The sequence below is a fragment of the Babylonia areolata genome, chromosome 2, assembly GCF_041734735.1.
Source record: "Babylonia areolata isolate BAREFJ2019XMU chromosome 2, ASM4173473v1, whole genome shotgun sequence".
In the NCBI taxonomy this organism is placed as follows: domain Eukaryota; kingdom Metazoa; phylum Mollusca; class Gastropoda; order Neogastropoda; family Buccinidae; genus Babylonia; species Babylonia areolata.
In genome coordinates, this window is record NC_134877.1 from 1,530,670 (window position 1) to 1,550,669 (window position 20,000).

General features: G+C 50.1%; 1 protein-coding gene across 1 annotated transcript in view; it reads left to right on the plus strand.

The window, feature by feature from the left end:
* Positions 1-19,894, plus strand: part of LOC143296397 (uncharacterized) — a 24,154-nt gene extending 4,260 nt beyond the window's left edge. Inside the window, exons 2-3 of the mRNA XM_076608293.1 lie at positions 19,100-19,168; positions 19,774-19,894. Of these exons, the coding sequence (XP_076464408.1) occupies positions 19,100-19,168; positions 19,774-19,821 (117 nt within the window). The 3' untranslated portion in view covers positions 19,822-19,894. The remainder of the gene's footprint in view (positions 1-19,099; positions 19,169-19,773) is intronic.
* The last annotated feature ends 106 nt before the right edge of the window (positions 19,895-20,000 follow it).

A 20,000-nucleotide genomic window follows, 5' to 3' on the forward strand; every position in this document is an offset into this window, starting at 1 on the left:
TACGTTACATGGCTGTGTGTTACTTTACCTCACGTTACATGGCTGTGTGTTACTTTACCTCACGTTACATGGCTGTGTGTTACTTCACCTCACGTTACATGGCTGTGCGTTACTTTACCTTACGTTACATGGCTGTGTGTTACTTTACCTCACGTTACATGGCTGTGTGTTACTTTACCTCACGTTACATGGCTGTGTGTTACTTTACCTTACGTTACATGGCTGTGTGTTACTTCACCTCACGTTACATGGCTGTGTGTTACTTTACCTCACGTTACATGGCTGTGCGTTACTTCACCTCACGTGACATGCATTCCATCACATCCTGATTATTACAATGTATCGCATGAAGTTGGGATGCATTCCATCACATCCTGATTATTACACTGTATCGCATGAAGTTGGGATGCATTCCATCACATCGTGATTATTACACTGTATCGCATGAAGTTGGGATGCATTCCATCACATCGTGATTATTACACTGTATCGCATGAAGTTGGGATGCATTCCATCACATGATTATTACACTGTATGGCATGAAGTTGGGATGCATTCCATCACATGATTATTACACTGTATCGCATGAAGTTGGGATGCATTCCATCACATCGTGATTATTACACTGTATCGCATGAAGTTGGGATGCATTCCATCACATCGTGATTATTACACTGTATGGCATGAAGTTGGGATGCATTCCATCACATGATTATTACACTGTATCGCATTGCATTACATTACAACATTGCATCAAACTGCGTTACAACTAGTGGCATAAAAAACAAAAATTGAACATTAGAAAGGGCCAAAAAAGGAGCAACAGAGTGCGTGTCAATGGGCAAGCCAGAATGAAGGCAGTGCAGGGAACGGCCAGATAATCATGGCCACTTGTGTGACACCAAAAAACCTGCAGCACTGTGAGCGATACGGCACGGCCTGTCTCCAAGACGACCGGTAAACAAAACAATGCACACATTCCCCACCTCCCCAACCCCGCCCCCTGTGCAGACTGGTGTGAACACGTTTTGCAGCTATAGAGGGAAAGGATCAGACGTTCAGTTGATAACCCAGATGAAACTGTGTCAATGACGTTAGTTCAAGGCATTTGAGAAAAAAAAAAAAAAAAAAAAGGAGAGGAAGAAAAAGGAAGACCATGTTTGTGGGTTGGTTTTTTTTGTGTGTGTTTTTTTTTTGGGGGGGGGGGGGGGGGGGGGGGGTTGGTGTTGTTTGTTTTGTAATAGTGTGTGACCTATCTTATTTTCGTATGTGCGTTTGTTTTTGTCTTGCGCGTGTGTGTATGTGTGCGTGTGCGTGTGTGTGTGTGTCTGTGTGAGACACACAGAGAGAGAGTGTGTGTGTGTGTGTGAGAGAGAGAGAGAGAGAGAGAGTGTGTGAGATAGAGAGAGAGAGAGAGAGAGAGAGTGTGCCGCACCCAAAGGGTTTGCTCAGCCAGAAAGAAAACGTTAACGTCTTTGACAGGAGCATTGAAATGATGATGAAAGAATCTTTGATTAATGGATAAAAGGAGTGATTGAATCTTGACTTCAGAAATTAATGCTGTTCACACTCCTGTCAAATCATATGTACTGCATTCGATTCTTTTCTTCTTTTTTTTGGTTTGGTTGGTTGGTTGGTTGGTGAATTTGTGTTGGTGTTTTTTGACTGGACATAACCTGGTTTATAGCGCCAGCTGAATGATGGGCCGGGGGAGGGTGGGGGGTTTATGGGGGCGGGGGGGGGGAAGGGAGGGGCATGAAGGGGGGGGGGGGCAGCTATATCCTGCATGACGTCATCTTGGACCCATGTCCAGCCTGTAAACTCAGGAGGACAGGTGTGGCGTGGCCAGGTACTAGTGTTTCTCTGCCGATGCCCACCCTGATTAACTGCTGTGTGGTTTTGGTGGTGTCACTGTGCTGTTTGGTGGCTTCCCCCACCCCTCTCCCCAACCCCTCCACCCCTCTCCACCCCCTCCACCCCTCTCCCCAACCCCTCCACCCCTCTCCAGCCCCTCCACATCCCTGAGGTTATCCCTGTCAGTGATATCACTTCAGGTAATATCGACTTTAACCCTTTCACTGCCAAGGTCGCATTTATGCAGCAGCTAGGTAGAGGACCCATGTCACTGAAGGGTGATCAGATTATGGGTCTGTTATCCATGAACCTACTGCTCTTAATGTTCTGTGCTAGGACAGGCCATATTTTCTACACATCGCAAGGGGAATCCCCAGACACCATACTTTGTGTGTTTGTAGCACAAGGGAATTTTGCACTCTAAATTGACTGGCGGTGAAAGGGTTAAACCGGAATATCACAAAAGGTCCTATATACTGGGTATACATACAGTGTGAACAAGGCTTTCTGGCTGGCTGAGTGACGGTGTTTTTTCAGCAGACGATAAGGCCTTCGTGGCCGGACATGTGGTTCGTAAGACAAGAGACAGGACGTGTTTGAGTCAGGAAACCCTGGGGGGGCCCCATGAATATTACATAGTTCATTCACGTGGCTAAGAACGGAGCGGAGAGAGTGGACGATCCTCTGGACAGCTGATCGTCAGTGGTCAGTTTGGACCATGTCCGGTTAGGACTGTGTCCGGGTCATTGTCACCGTCATTGTCCTTTCACAACGAAACACAACGCCCTGTACAACCCGGATCCTGGTCAAGAAGTCTGCCGGACACAATGTGGTCAGCAGGCAGAAAATCCCCTGCCCCACCCCACCCTCTCTGTGTTTGAGGAGGAATGAACATTCCGGGAGTGACTGGGACACAGCAGCCCCCTGTCAGTTCCTTATCACCCTGCTGTAATCCAGGCCAACCCTGGGCGGACCTCCATGGTCACAGCAGGGCGTGAGACGCCCACCGTCCCATTGTCCTTGACAGCCGAACCTTGTAGCTGAAATGGCCACTCTCTTGTCCTTTGGGCAACCAGGGTTTTGACTGTGCCAAAGACGGGTGAGACGATAAACCGAGGTCCTGTTTGCAGCACACACTGGGCACACTGAAAAAGAACCCATTGTCGTCTGGGAAAATTCTGTAGCAGAAATCCACTCTGATAACTACACAAATTAAAAATACATGCATGCACTCAAGGCCTGACGTATTGTTGGTACAGTGTGCTACATGACTGACGTATTGTTGGTACAGTGTGCTACATGACTGACGTATTGTTGGTACAGTGTGCTACATGACTGACGTATTGTTGGTACAGTGTGCTACATGACTGACGTATTGTTGGTACAGTGTGCTACATGACTGACTTATTGTTGGTACAGTGTGCTACATGACTGACGTATTGTTGGTACAGTGTGCTACATGACTGACGTATTGTTGGTACAGTGTGCTACATGACTGACGTATAGTTGGTACAGTGTGCTACATGACTGACGTATTGTTGGTACAGTGTGCTACATGACTGACTTATTGTTGGTACAGTGTGCTACATGACTGACGTATTGTTGGTACAGTGTGCTACATGACTGACGTATAGTTGGTACAGTGTGCTACATGACTGACGTATTGTTGGTACAGTGTGCTACATGACTGACGTATTGTTGGTACAGTGTGCTACATGACTGACTTATTGTTGGTACAGTGTGCTACATGACTGACTTATTGTTGGTACAGTGTGCTACCTGACTGACGTATTGTTGGTACAGTGTGCTACATGACTGACGTATTGTTGGTACAGTGTGCTACATGACTGACGTATAGTTGGTACAGTGTGCTACATGACTGACGTATTGTTGGTACAGTGTGCTCCATGACTGACGTCTGTTGCCCTTTTGTTGGTACAGTGTGCTCTATGACTGACGTATTGTTGGTACAGTGTGCTACATGACTGACGTATTGTTGGTACAGTGTGCTACATGACTGACATATGTTGACCTTTTGTTGGCACAGTGTGCTACATGACTGACATATGTTGACCTTTTGTTGGCACAGTGTGCTACATGACTGACGTCTGTTGACCTTTTGTTGGCACAGTGTGCTACATGACTGACATATGTTGACCTTTTGTTGGTACAGTGTGCTTGTTCCGTTAACAGTTCTCCCCAAAGCCGACAGAAAAGACGTGTGTGTGTTCTAGTGGGGTCTTTTTTTTTTTACATGGTATGCATACACTGTTTTCTGTCAACGTCTCCAACTCTGAAAGACCTTCGACGCCCCATTAAGTTTAATGGGTAAAATATTCCCTCGGCTCAATGATAAGAAATCGAAAAGAATAAGAATATAATTAAAAATGAATAAATAGAATAAAGGGGAGGTGGGGGATGACTTGCTGAAACACACACACACACACACACACACACACACACACACACACACACACACACACACGTTGAAGTATTCCTGGAAAGATCGCTTGCTGGAGTCTCTTCGTCCCCACGCACACATGAAGATTCTTTCGTTTCAGGGTAGACTGTTCCTCAAGGCCTGACCAGTGTGCTGGGTTCGTTGGTCAGTCCCCTGCTGTCTTTGTTCCCCAAGCACAGCCCCCTGCTGTCTTTGTTCCCCCAGCACAGCCCCCTGCTGTCTTTGTTCCCCCAGCACAGCCCCCTGCTGTCTTTGTTCCCCCAGCACAGCCCCCTGCTGTCTTTGTTCCCCCAGCACAGCCCCTTGCTGTCTTTGTTCCCCCAGCACAGCCCCCTGCTGTCTTTGTTCCCCCAGCACAGCCCCTTGCTGTCTTTGTTCCTCCAGCACAGCCCCTTGCTGTCTTTGTTCCCCCAGCACAGCCCCCTGCTGTCTTTGTTCCCCCAGCACAGCCCCCTGCTGTCTTTGTTCCCCCAGCACAGCCCCATGCTGACTTTGTTCCCCCAGCACAGCCCCCTGCTGTCTTTGTTCCCCCAGCACAGCCCCCTGCTGTCTTTGTTCCCCCAGCACAACCCCTTGCTGTCTTTGTTCCCCCAGCACAGCCCCATGCTGTCTTTGTTCCCCCAGCACAGCTGTCTGTGTCTTTGTTCCCCCAGCACAGCCCCCTGCTGTCTTTGTTCCCCCAGCACAGCCCCTTGCTGTCTTTGTTCCCCCAGCACAGCCCCTTGCTGTCTTTGTTCCCCCAGCACAGCCCCATGCTGTCTTTGTTCCCCCAGCACAGCCCCTTGCTGTCTTTGTTCCCCCAGCACAGCCCCCTGCTGTCTTTGTTCCCCCAGCACAGCCCCCTGCTGTCTTTGTTCCCCCAGCACAGCCCCTTGCTGTCTTTGTTCCTCCAGCACAGCCCCCTGCTGTCTTTGTTCCCCCAGCACAGCCCCCTGCTGTCTTTGTTCCCCCAGCACAGCCCCCTGCTGTCTTTGTTCCCCCAGCACAGCCCCTTGCTGTCTTTGTTCCCCCAGCACAGCCCCCTGCTGTCTTTGTTCCCCCAGCACAGCCCCTTGCTGTCTTTGTTCCTCCAGCACAGCCCCTTGCTGTCTTTGTTCCCCCAGCACAGCCCCCTGCTGTCTTTGTTCCCCCAGCACAGCCCCCTGCTGTCTTTGTTCCCCCAGCACAGCCCCATGCTGACTTTGTTCCCCCAGCACAGCCCCCTGCTGTCTTTGTTCCCCCAGCACAGCCCCCTGCTGTCTTTGTTCCCCCAGCACAGCCCCTTGCTGTCTTTGTTCCCCCAGCACAGCCCCATGCTGTCTTTGTTCCCCCAGCACAGCTGTCTGTGTCTTTGTTCCCCCAGCACAGCCCCCTGCTGTCTTTGTTCCCCCAGCACAGCCCCTTGCTGTCTTTGTTCCCCCAGCACAGCCCCTTGCTGTCTTTGTTCCCCCAGCACAGCCCATGCTGTCTTTGTTCCCCCAGCACAGCCCCTTGCTGTCTTTGTTCCCCCAGCACAGCCCCCTGCTGTCTTTGTTCCCCCAGCACAGCCCCCTGCTGTCTTTGTTCCCCCAGCACAGCCCCTTGCTGTCTTTGTTCCTCCAGCACAGCCCCCTGCTGTCTTTGTTCCCCCAGCACAGCCCCTTGCTGTCTTTGTTCCCCAGCACAGCCCCCTGCTGTCTTTGTTCCCCCAGCACAGCCCCCTGCTGTCTTTGTTCCCCCAGCACAGCCCCCTGCTGTCTTTGTTCCCCCAGCACAGCCCCTTGCTGTCTTTGTTCCCCCAGCACAGCCCCCTGCTGTCTTTGTTCCCCCAGCACAGCCCCTTGCTGTCTTTGTTCCTCCAGCACAGCCCCTTGCTGTCTTTGTTCCCCCAGCACAGCCCCCTGCTGTCTTTGTTCCCCCAGCACAGCCCCCTGCTGTCTTTGTTCCCCCACCACAGCCCCATGCTGACTTTGTTCCCCCAGCACAGCCCCCTGCTGTCTTTGTTCCCCCAGCACAGCCCCCTGCTGTCTTTGTTCCCCCAGCACAGCCCCTTGCTGTCTTTGTTCCCCCAGCACAGCCCCATGCTGTCTTTGTTCCCCCAGCACAGCTGTCTGTGTCTTTGTTCCCCCAGCACAGCCCCCTGCTGTCTTTGTTCCCCCAGCACAGTCCCTTGCTGTCTTTGTTCCCCCAGCACAGCCCCTTGCTGTCTTTGTTCCCCCAGCACAGCCCCATGCTGTCTTTGTTCTCCCAGCACAGCCCCTTGCTGTCTTTGTTCCCCCAGCACAGCCCCCTGCTGTCTTTGTTCCCCCAGCACAGCCCCCTGCTGTCTTTGTTCCCCCAGCACAGCCCCTTGCTGTCTTTGTTCCTCCAGCACAGCCCCTTGCTGTCTTTGTTCCCCCAGCACAGCCCCCTGCTGTCTTTGTTCCCCCAGCACAGCCCCCTGCTGTCTTTGTTCCCCCAGCACAGCCCCATGCTGACTTTGTTCCCCCAGCACAGCCCCCTGCTGTCTTCGTTCCCCCAGCACAGCCCCCTGCTGTCTTTGTTCCCCCAGCACAGCCCATTGCTGTCTTTGTTCCCCCAGCACAGCCCCATGCTGTCTTTGTTCCCCCAGCACAGCTGTCTGTGTCTTTGTTCCCCCAGCACAGCCCCCTGCTGTCTTTGTTCCCCCAGCACAGCCCCTTGCTGTCTTTGTTCCCCCAGCACAGCCCCCTGCTGTCTTTGTTCCCCCAGCACAGCCCCCTGCTGTCTTTGTTCCCCCAGCACAGCCCCTTGCTGTCTTTGTTCCTCCAGCACAGCCCCCTGCTGTCTTTGTTCCCCCAGCACAGCCCCCTTGCTGTCTTTGTTCCCCCAGCACAGCCCCCTGCTGTCTTTGTTCCCCCAGCACAGCCCCCTGCTGTCTTTGTTCCCCCAGCACAGCCCCCTGCTGTCTTTGTTCCCCCAGCACAGCCCCTTGCTGTCTTTGTTCCCCCAGCACAGCCCCCTGCTGTCTTTGTTCCCCCAGCACAGCCCCTTGCTGTCTTTGTTCCTCCAGCACAGCCCCTTGCTGTCTTTGTTCCCCCAGCACAGCCCCCTGCTGTCTTTGTTCCCCCAGCACAGCCCCCTGCTGTCTTTGTTCCCCCACCACAGCCCCATGCTGACTTTGTTCCCCCAGCACAGCCCCCTGCTGTCTTTGTTCCCCCAGCACAGCCCCCTGCTGTCTTTGTTCCCCCAGCACAGCCCCTTGCTGTCTTTGTTCCCCCAGCACAGCCCCATGCTGTCTTTGTTCCCCCAGCACAGCTGTCTGTGTCTTTGTTCCCCCAGCACAGCCCCCTGCTGTCTTTGTTCCCCCAGCACAGTCCCTTGCTGTCTTTGTTCCCCCAGCACAGCCCCTTGCTGTCTTTGTTCCCCCAGCACAGCCCCATGCTGTCTTTGTTCTCCCAGCACAGCCCCTTGCTGTCTTTGTTCCCCCAGCACAGCCCCCTGCTGTCTTTGTTCCCCCAGCACAGCCCCCTGCTGTCTTCGTTCCCCCAGCACAGCCCCCTGCTGTCTTTGTTCCCCCAGCACAGCCCATTGCTGTCTTTGTTCCCCCAGCACAGCCCCATGCTGTCTTTGTTCCCCCAGCACAGCTGTCTGTGTCTTTGTTCCCCCAGCACAGCCCCCTGCTGTCTTTGTTCCCCCAGCACAGCCCCTTGCTGTCTTTGTTCCCCCAGCACAGCCCCCTGCTGTCTTTGTTCCCCCAGCACAGCCCCTTGCTGTCTTTGTTCCCCCAGCACAGCCCCCTGCTGTCTTTGTTCCCCCAGCACAGCCCCCTGCTGTCTTTGTTCCCCCAGCACAGCCCCTTGCTGTCTTTGTTCCTCCAGCACAGCCCCCTGCTGTCTTTGTTCCCCCAGCACAGCCCCTTGCTGTCTTTGTTCCCCCAGCACAGCCCCCTGCTGTCTTTGTTCCCCCAGCACAGCCCCATGCTGTCTTTGTTCCCCCAGCACAGCCCCTTGCTGTCTTTGTTCCCCCAGCACAGCCCCCTGCTGTCTTTGTTCCCCCAGCACAGCTGTCTGTGTCTTTGTTCCCCCAGCACAGCCCCCTGCTGTCTTTGTTCCCCCAGCACAGCCCCATGCTTTGTTCCCCCAGCACAGCCCCCTGCTGTCTTTGTTCCCCCAGCACAGCCCCTTGCTGTCTTTGTTCCCCCAGCACAGCCCCTTGCTGTCTTTGTTCCCCCAGCACAGCCCCCTGCTGTCTTTGTTCCCCCAGCACAGCCCCTTGCTGTCTTTGTTCCCCCAGCACAGCCCCCTGCTGTCTTTGTTCCCCCAGCACAGCCCCTTGCTGTCTTTGTTCCCCCAGCACAGCCCCTTGCTGTCTTTGTTCCCCCAGCACAGCCCCCTGCTGTCTTTGTTCCCCCAGCACAGCCCCTTGCTGTCTTTGTTCCCCCAGCACAGCCCCTTGCTGTCTTTGTTCCCCCAGCACAGCCCCTTGCTGTCTTTGTTCCACCAGCACAGCTCCCTGCTGTCTTTGTTCCCCCAGCACAGTTGTCTGTGTCTTTGTTCCCCCAGCACAGCTCCCTGCTGTCTTTGTTCCCCCAGCACAGCCCCTTGCTGTCTTTGTTCCCCCAGCACAGCCCCCTGCTGTCTTTGTTCCCCCAGCACAGCTCCCTGCTGTCTTTGTTCCCCCAGCACAGCTCCCTGCTGTCTTTGTTCCCCCAGCACAGCCCCCTGCTGTCTTTGTTCCCCAAGCAGAGGTAGTGTAGAGGACGTGGGTGAGTGGACACGCTTTGACACCTGGAGACTGATCCCCACCTCGTCATGGGGAAAACAGCAGGTCGGGCCTTGTTAACAAAAAAAACCCACACCTTCCCCCCCCCCCTCCTCCCCCAGGTCACGGTTGGAGTACCTGTTAAAGGCTGTTAACAACAGATACCCCCCCACCCTACAACCCACTAACCCCCACCCCCACCCCCACCTCCCCGACCTCCCACATCCGCCCCCTGGCCCATCAAGGTTTGATTTACTCATTTCGGAAGGGAGTGGGTGACTGGGATGGGGGGGTTAGCTTCAGAAGAGATTGAACAGCGCCGAGCCCGGATATGGTGGTTGGGTGGCTAGGGGGCCTGGGGGTGGGGGGTTGAGGGGAAGCGGGGCGGGGGGCGGAGGGGGTTGGGGGGGGGGAGGTTTGTAACTGGAATGGACACGTCGCCTGATTAACGTCTGAACGTGTTTTGACAACGTTCTCCTTTGTCGCCCGGTCTGCCTGTCTGTCTGCCTGTGTGTCTCTGTCTGTCTGTCTGTGTGTCTCTGTCTGCCTGTCTGTGTGTATGTGTCTGTGTGTCTCTGTGTGTGTCTCTCTGTCTGCCTGTGTGTCTCTATCTGCCTGTCTGTCTGTGTGTCTCTGTCTCTGTCTTTCTCTTCCTCCATATCTGTCTCTCTCGTCGGAAAAAAAAAAGAAAGAAAGAAAGAAAGAGGGGGGAAAAAATCCAAACGACTGAAGAGATTGTTCACTTGCACTCAATGGTGCGCGGCAAGATGGGGGAGGAGATAGTGGTCACAACACGCACCATCTCCACAACACCGCTGTGAACTGAGTCACTGAGGCGTGGAGCGTATAGAAAAAAAGGGGAGAGAGCTGGTCCATTTTCATTTCTGGGGATGACATCAGGAAACAACAACAACAACACAAACACACACACGCAGACACACACACACACACACACACACACACACACGCGCACACACACACACATGCACGCGCGCACACACACACACACACACACACACACACACACAATTTCCGTTTCCTCGCTCGAACGAGAGCAGTTGTATTTTCCACATATATAGTTCCTTCTACTTATAGTTTGATGTGAATACGCTCTAGCAGGTCTACTACCCTCCACCCCCCCCCCCCTTTCTTTTTCGAAGGGGGGTTGGGGGGGGGGGGAGTATCTCCTATTTTCAAAGGTCTGTCGTGTCAGAATTCTACATTTAGATTGGACAATTTTTGAAGAATAACGTTTTGTTTTTCTAGATGGAAATGAAAACACGCCCGTCATAGATTGGACACAAGGAGAAAACAGCACCCCAGCGTGCAGCCTTTGTTTCTGTCTGCACATGTCTTTGTTCACTTCCACACTGGGTTTCTCCACAGATTTGCTGCCATTCTCTTTTCTTGCCGTCGGTTCTTTTACATACGTAGCCAAGTGCATGCTGCCACACTGGACCTTGGTTTCAGTATCGTCTGAAGACCTGAAAGACAAGCATCCAGGCCACCACTCAGTGTCCGTTGGGGGCATTCCTTATATGGCCATGTGCCGTCGTCAGGACTATAAACATCAATGTTAATGTCTAGTGGAGGACAGTCATTATATGGCCATGTGCCGTCGTCAGGACTATAAACAATGTTAATGTCTAGTGGGGACAGTCATATGGCTATGTGCCGTCGTCAGGACTATAAACAATGTTAATGTCTAGTGGGGACAGTCATATGGCCATGTGCCGTCGTCAGGACTATAAACAATGTTAATGTCTAGTGGAGGACAGTCGTTATATGGCCATGTGCCGTCGTCAGGACTATAAACAATGTTAATGTCTAGTGGAGGACAGTCCTTATATGGACATGTGCCGTTGTCAGGACTATAAACAATGTTCATGTCTAGTGGAGGACAGTCCTTATATGGCCATGTGCCGTTGTCAGGACTATAAACAATGTTAATGTCTAGTGGAGGACAGTCCTTATATGGACATGTGCCGTCGTCAGGACTATAAACAACAATGTTAATGTCTAGTGGAGGACAGTCCTAATATGGCCATGTGCCGTCGTCAGGACTATAAACAATGTTAATGTCTAGTGGGGACAGTCCTTATATGGCCATGTGCCGTCGTCAGGACTATAAACAAAGTTAATGTCTAGTGGGGACAGTCCTTATATGGCCATGTGCCGTCATCAGGACTATAAACAACAACGTTAATGTCTAGTGGGGACAGTCCTTATATGGCCATGTGCAGTTAACTGAGCTATAAGCAACAGTGTCAAACATCCAGTGGGGGAAGGGGGTGGGGGGTCGATATCCATGTCCAGTGAGCGTGACTCGTACTCGTAGACACGTACTCACTTCCTTGTCGGGTGCATTTCGACAGTTGACGACCACCGGTACCCTGTGTTGCCATGCCAACACACACACACACACACACACACACACACACGCACGCACGCACACACACACACACACACACACACACACACACACACACACACACACACACACACACACACACATATATATATATATATATATATATATATATATATATATATATATATATATATATATATATATATATATATATATATATTAGATAAAGATTAGGATCTGTATAAAATATATGGCTCACACGACTCGGGCGCTGTGACAAATAGGCGAAGTGACAGTTCATACGGTGTGATAAGACGCCCCTTGGATGATAACTCCTTAAACAATGTATTCCGTGCGTGTTGCAGAAAACACGTTTCCGTTCACCTGGCTGCTCTCTCTCTCTCTCTCTGTCTCTCTCTCTCTGTCTCTCTGTGCATTTCTGTGTGTCTACCCTATTGCCCCCTCTCTCCCCAACTGTCTTTCACTGTCTCTCTCTATGTCCTACCCCCCCCCCCTCTCTCTCTCTCACTCTCTGTGAACAAGATGGCCAGCTGCCAAAATGATGATTCAAGATATTGGACGTCTACAATAAAGCGTTGTTTAGATGTTTATGGATTTTCTGAAGTTTGGTTTAATGGTGGTGTAGGAAACGAGAAAGCTTTACTCAGAACGTTTAAACAACGTGTGGTGGACTGTTATAAACAAGACTGCTCAAACAAACTATATAGTAGTAATCGTTTTGAAACATACCGTTCCTTTAAATCATTGTTGCAGCCAGAAAAAAATATTCATGTGATCTTACCATTTCGAAATTCATATAGTCTTTCATTAAATTCGGATTTGGAGTAAACGAGTTTAAAGTTAATGAATGTTATAAGGATAACCTGAAAAACTGTACCTTTTGTGGAAGGTACGAAGACGAAATTCATGTATTGGCAATTTGTCCACAATACGATATTCTGAGAAGGAAATACTTATCCAAGCATATACAAAATTTAGTGATTCTCATATTACCCTACTTACTTCAAAATGTCAACAGCATTGTGTCAAGAGATGTAGCAATGTTTATTTTTTTATGCGTTAAAACAGAGAGCAGAAAGCGCTCAGTCTTAGATGAAAAGACATGTTTCTCAGTTACCCTTAGCTTTTTATTTAGTTTAGTTATATTATCAGTTTATTCTTTCTCACGTTTTGTTGTTCATCCAACTCAAGGTTGGGTTTTCAAATGTGTGTGTGTGTATAACACGTACATTTATATGTATACAGGATCGTGGCCTTACATGAAAACAGTTCTGAGTTCTCTCTATCTATCTTCTGTCTCCCTCTCCCTTTCTCCCTCCGTCTCTTTCTGTCTGTCTCTCCCTCTCCCTTTCTCTCTCCGTCTCTTTCTGTCTGTCTCTCCCTCTCCCTTTCTCCCTCCGTCTCTTTCTGTCTGTCTCTCCCTCTCCCTTTCTCTCTCCGTCTCTTTCTGTCTGTCTCTCCCTCTTTCTCTCTCTTGTGTTAAAAGGGAATGCATGCATTTTCAACTACGTTACTCCTGACGCTTGACTAACTTTGTATGTCGGCAAATCGATAGTCAGTAACCTTGTTAAAAATAGTGACGCCTCTTTTTACTGTCTCCCTCCCTCCCTCTTCCCCCCCCCCTGCCACCCCTCCCCCCGCCACCCCCACCCCTCCACCCCCGTACCCCCCCCCCTCTCTTAACGGAAAGTACGGTCCCCAGACACCAACCAACCTTGCAGCCAGCACAACCAACATGTCTGTGGTGTCTGTCCCTCTGTTGACAGCCAGTGTTTGTTTTGACGACGGGGAGGGGGGGGGGGGGTAGTTTTAATTGTCAGCTGCTCTGCTTATTTAACCCACCATGTAGGCAGCCATACTCGTTTCGGGGGTTCGGGGGTGCGCATGCTGGGTATGTTTTTGTTTCCATGACGCACCGAGCAGTACTATTGGGATTACAGGATCATTAACGTGCGTATATTTTGATATTCTGCGTGTGCATACACAGGAAGAGGGTTCAGGTAGTAGCTGGTCTATGCATACATTGACAATGGAGATCGGAAAGATCCCTACCTTTAACCCACTGGGTGCGACATTGGAGATCGGAAAGATCCCTACCTTTAACCCACTGGGTGCGACATAGGAGATCGGAAAGATCCCTGCCTTTAACCCACTGGGTGCGACACTGGAGATCGGAAAGATCCCTGCCTTTAACCCACTGGGTGCGACATAGGAGATCGGAAAGATCCCTACCTTTAACCCACTGGGTGCGACATAGGAGATCGGAAAGATCCCTACTTTTAACCCACTGGGTGCGACATAGGAGATCGGAAAGATCCCTGCCTTTAACCCACTGGGTGCGACATAGGAGATCGGAAAGATCCCTGCCTTTAACCCACTGGGTGCGACATAGGAGATCGGAAAGATCCCTACCTTTAACCCACTGGGTGCGACATAGGAGATCGGAAAGATCCCTGCCTTTAACCCACTGGGTGCGACATTGGAGATCGGAAAGATCCTTACCTTTAACCCACTGGGTGCGACATTGGAGATCGGAAAGATCCTTACCTTTAACCCACTGGGTGCGACATTGGAGATCGGAAAGATCCCTACCTTTAACCCACTGGGTGCGACATAGGAGATCGGAAAGATCCCTGCCTTTAACCCACTGGGTGCGACACTGGAGATCGGAAAGATCCCTGCCTTTAACCCACTGGGTGCGACATAGGAGATCGGAAAGATCCCTACCTTTAATCCACTGGGTGCGACATGGGAGATCGGAAAGATCCCTACCTTTGACCCACTGGGTGCGACATAGGAGATCGGAACGATCCCTGCCTTTAACCCACTGGGTGCGACATGGGAGATCGGAACGATCCCTGCCTTTAACCCACTGGGTGCGACATAGGAGATCAGAAAGATCCCTGCCTTTAACCCACTGGGTGCGACATGGGAGATCGGAAAGATCCCTACCTTTAACCCACTGGGTGCGACATGGGAGATCGGAAAGATCCCTACCTTTAACCCACTGGGTGCGACATAGGAGATCGGAAAGATCCCTGCCTTTAAGCCACTGGGTGCGACATAGGAGATCGGAAAGATCCCTACCTTTAACCCACTGGGTGCGACATCGGAGATCGGAAAGATCCCTACCTTTAACCCACTGGGTGCGACATAGGAGATCGGAAAGATCCCTACCTTTAACCCACTGGGTGCGACATGGGACATCAGAAAGATCCCTACCTTTAACCCACTGGGTGTGACATGGGAGATCGGAAAGATCCCTACCTTTAAGCCACTGGGTGCGACATAGGAGATCGGAAAGATCCCTACCTTTAACCCACTGGGTGCGACATGGGACATCAGAAAGATCCCTTTCTTTAACCCACTGGGTGCGACATGGGAGATCAGAAAGATCCCTACCTTTAACCCACTGGGTTCGACATGGGAGATCAGAAAGATCCCTACCTTTAACCCACTGGGTGCGACATGGGAGATCGGAAAGATCCTTACCTTTAACCCACTGGGTGCGACATTGGAGATCGGAAAGATCCCTACCTTTAACCCACTGGGTGCGACATGGGAGATCGGAAAGATCCTTTTCTTTAACCCACTGGGTGCGACATAGGAGATCGGAAAGATCCCTACCTTTAACCCACTGGGTGCGACATGGGACATCAGAAAGATCCTTTTCTTTAACCCACTGGGTGCGACATGGGACATCAGAAAGATCCCTACCTTTAACCCACTGGGTGCGACATGGGACATCAGAAAGATCCCTACCTTTAACCCACTGGGTGTGACATTGGAGATCAGAAAGATCCCTTCCTTTAACCCACTGAGTGCGACGGGGATCGAACTCGGGGGAAAAAACAACAAAATAAACCAAACAACTGGAGCGAGAATCCAGCCAGAATCCAGCGCACCAAAAACCTGTCACAGGAAGCAGCAGTCGTCTGGTCTGGCTTCTTCCTAGGGGAGCTAACTGGTGAGATAAGTTGCAGCATTCAGTGGAGTGGAAAGAGAACTGGACATGCACGCCTCGCCCGGCTGATGATTACTTCCCTTCTTGCACAGTCCGCAAGAAGGCGCTGATTTCCACATCAAAATCATTGGTGTTACCTCTGGCCTTGACATGGTTTGTTCCCATTATCAGCATCAGTTTCATTTGTTTTTGTTGTTGTTGGTTTTGGTTTTTTTTTCTTTGGCGGAATATGTCTTCTCACGAATAAAACCAAAGGGGCTGCTTAGACGACAACGACAAAATCATTATTATCAACAACGGTAGTAATATCTTTATTACAGAGAAGTGAGTCAAAAATAATAACATAGCTACTACTACTACTGCTACTACTACTAGCAATGATGATGATGATGATAATGATAAAGAGAAAAAGAAGAAGAAGAATCCCCGACTCCACAACCAAATCATAGAGGTCATTATCGATTAAGTACACCACCAATATTCCTTGTGATCCCGGTACACTTGGTAATAAAGACATTCTGTTCTAAACCAGTGACGTGCGTAGCGTGTCAAAGATCTCTTTATCTGAAGACAGAAGCGAAAAAGGGTGAGTCAGTGTGTGTGTTGGTGTTGAGGGTGTGGTGGTGGTGGGGGGGGGGGATAAGGGTGGAGATGGTGCGGTATGGGGTGGTACCAATCCAGTGTAATGCAGTATTGGTTTTCTGGACGAAAAAAAAAAAAAAAAGAAAAAAGAAAAGAAAAGCAAAAAAAATAGCTGTGTTGTCAAGCAGGCGGGCTTAACCTACTTTAGTGAAGCCAGCCTTAACAACCAGCCCCAAACGGTAACTTTGTTGTGCCAACTTGCTAAGCAACGGCTGAGCAAACACCACGCCATAACGCCGCCCAAAACTGGGGCACGTGACACACGCACACACACACACACACACGCACACACACGCACACACACACGCACACACACACGCACACACACACACACACGCACGCACACACACACACACACACACACACACACACACACACACACACACACACACGCACACACACACACACACACACGCACACACACACGCACATACACACACACACACACACACACACACGACAAAGAAAAAGAAAATAAAAGAGCTCCCCCCCCCCACCCCCCAGTGGAGAGGCACTGAAGCAAACAGCAATAGAAATTAATCATTAATACTGATTCAAAGAAATAAAATATATTTTTAAAAAAGACGAAAAAAGGGGGGATGGAGGGGGGCGGGGGGGGGGGAGAGAATGAGGTGAAAGAGGGAAAGAAAGAAGAAAACAAAATGCACAGAGCAGGGGGTTGGGGGGGGGGGGGGTAACGATTAGGAGGAATCAGGCGTTCAGCTCAGACAGACACACAGACAGGCAGACTGACCAGCAGAATAACAGACAGACAGACAAAGATGGAATGGTGGAAGAAAATTGATGGCAGGAAGGCAGAAAGAAAGGTGGGCTGGTGGGTAACGGTACAGGGAACTGGAGGGGGTGGGGGTGGGGGGGCTGACACAGATAAACTATGTGCACAGGAGAGAGAGAGAGGGGTAGTGTACGACGTGTTATGGAGACGTTGGGGTAGGTGAGGGGTATACGTGTGTGTGTGTGTGTGTGTGTGTGTGTGTGTAGAAAATGAACTAAAAAGCTGTACTCGTTGTTCCGCACGGACGATGCGTGGTGTGAGTGTTTGAAGAGGGTGCGACTCGAGAAATGCAAATATTGGAATGATCTTTCAGTTATGTTCACTCAGACGGAGTTGCTCGCATGCTCTCTCTCTCTCTCTCTCTCTCTCTCTCTCTCTCTCTCTCTCTATCTCTCTATCTATCTCTCTGTGTGTGTGTGTGTGTGTGTGTGTGTGTGTGTGTGTGTGTTTTAAAAAGCAAACAAAAGTCTCACTTTGTTCATTGGTGTGTGTGTGTGTGAGAGAGAGAGAGAGAGAGAGAGGGGGCAGACTGCCGGAATGGGCGAAATGGGGGACGGCGGGTAGGCGAAACGGAGGTGACTGAGCATGGAGAAATAGGCAAATTGGACCAGTACCAACAAACAACACAACTAGAACAACAACTCCACACTTACCAGTAACACCCAGTGCAGATTTCTGGCGTGTCAGTGCGCCATGTTGGTAATGCTGTCACGGCGCGTCAGGACCTCGGCAATACTGGGAGCGAACACATGACGTCAGTTTTGATTTATTGATGATTTGCACCACGGTGGTCTGTCTCCCTTTCTTCTCCATGTGGTCTGTCTCTCTCTCTTTCTTCTCCATGTGGTCTGTCTCTCTCTCTTTCTTCTCCATGTGGTCTGTCTCTCTTTCTTCTCCATGTGCCCAGTGGTCTGTCTCTCTTTCTTTTCCATGTGGTCTCTCTCTCTTTCTTCTCCATGTGGTCTGTCTCTCTTTCTTCTCCATGTGCCCAGTGGTCTGTCTCTCTTTCTTCTCCATGTGCCCAGTGGTCTGTCTCTCTTTCTTCTCCATGTGGTCTGTCTCTCTCTCTTTCTTCTCCATGTGGTCTGTCTCTCTTTCTTCTCCATATGCCCAGTGGTCTGTCTCTCTTTCTTCTCCATGTGCCCAGTGGTCTGTCTCTCTTTCTTCTCCATGTGGTTTGTCTCTCTCTCTTTCTTCTCCATGTGGTCTGTCTCTCTTTCTTCTCCATATGCCCAGTGGTTTGTCTCTCTTTCTTCTCCATGTGCCCAGTGGTCTGTCTCTCTTTCTTCTCCATGTGGTCTGTCTCTCTCTCTTTCTTCTCCATGTGGTCTGTCTCTCTTTCTTCTCCATATGCCCAGTGGTCTGTCTCTCTTTCTTCTCCATGTGCCCAGTGGTCTGTCTCTCTTTCTTCTCCATATGCCCAGTGGTCTGTCTCTCTTTCTTCTCCATGTGCCCAGTGGTCTGCCTCTCTTTCTCCCCCCTGGAGGTGGTGCCCATGTAAAGGCAGAGTAAGGATGTCTGATTTTGTTCATCCTCAGGACAAGGCCCAGCCACCCCCAACGTCTCTGTTTCACTCCGTTTCTGTCCATAGTTATGTGGCAACAAAATAAGATGAAACAGGAAAGGCAAGACCTTCAAGACTCGCTTGTGATACACTGGAAAAAAAAATCCAAGCTTTTTATGTGTTGTGTATAATTTCAAAATGTAATGTTTAAGATGAGAAAGACCAGTTTAAAGGGAATTATGTCCCCTAGCATTAATTACAGAGTAATTTCCCTTTTTTTACTATCTGCACCAAAACGTTTGCAAAATAAATAAAATTTCCATGCTTAGCAAAAGAAGTTCCTGTTTGAACAAAAAAGGATAATAATGACTGCTCTTGTTGTTGGGTCAGAATATCAGATCAAAGTGCCAAGTTTAGAGAATACAAAAATATAAATATAACAGTAAATGCAGTTTGCATATAATTAGGCTTCATTTAAAAAAAAAAATTTTGTGCCCACCCAGAGGTGCAATATTGTTTTAAACAAGATGACTGGAAACAACTGAATTTTTCCTATTTTTTTTATAATTTGGTGTCAACTGACAAAGTATTTGCAGAGAAAATGTCAATGTTAAAGTTTACCACGGACACACACACACACACACACACACACACACACACACACACACACACACACACACACACAGACAACCGAACACCGGGTTAAAACATAGACTCACTTTGTTTACACAAGTGAGTGAATAAAATGAAATAAGATAAAAGGAAGCAAACTAGAGGTACTGAGTGCTGACCGCTGTGTGTTTCAGGGAGGATTTGGCGGCGACTGCGTGATGCACATGTTCTGTGCCATCTGTGCCTTGGTGCAAGAGGGTCAGGTCAGTGATCACTACAGCCGTGTCTATGGTGTGTGTGTGTGTGGTGTGTGTGTGTGTGTATGTGTGTGGTGTGTGTGTGTATGTGTGTGTGTTTGTGTGTGTGTGTGTATGTGTGTGTGTATGTGTGTGTGTTTGTGTGTGTGTGTGTGTGTGTGGTGTGTGTGTGTGGGTGTGTGGGTGTGTGTGTGTTTGCATGAATGTTTGTGTGTGTAGGGGGAGGAGGAGGGAAGATCTTTGTAGGCTATGGAGGCGCCGATGGCTATTAATCCTTATGACGGTGCATGCCAAGAAATGTAGTAAGTTTGGATGAAAATTGGGTGGACATATAGTTTTTGGTGCTCACACACACACACACACACACACACACACACACACACACACACACACACACAGCAGAAGAAGCTGTTCGACAGCGAAAATTTGCTGCTTTTAAGAATACAATTTTTAAGACATGAAAGGTCTACTGTTGTTTATATATATATATTCGAATAGTCTCGTTAGCCAGATTTCTGTCTTAACTCTCAAACCTAGATGAACATGAGCAACAACTTAAGTCTGTTCATGACCTGTCCCCCCCCCCCTCCCCCCTCCCCCTCTGTCTGCAGGAAGTGGAAGGATCGGCACCCCAAGAAGCCGCCATGGCCCGTGAATAGACCGGAAGTGGCTCCAGCGCCGCCATCGTGAAGAGAGCAGTCTGTGATGTTTAGGCAAAACTCCTCCCCCCCCCCCCCTCCCATCCCCCCCTCCCCCCCAACGTCCACGGTCATGTCACTATGCTGGGCACCTCTGATCTCCTGTCTCTGTCCTTAGTGCTGATCGTCAGTCAGTCATT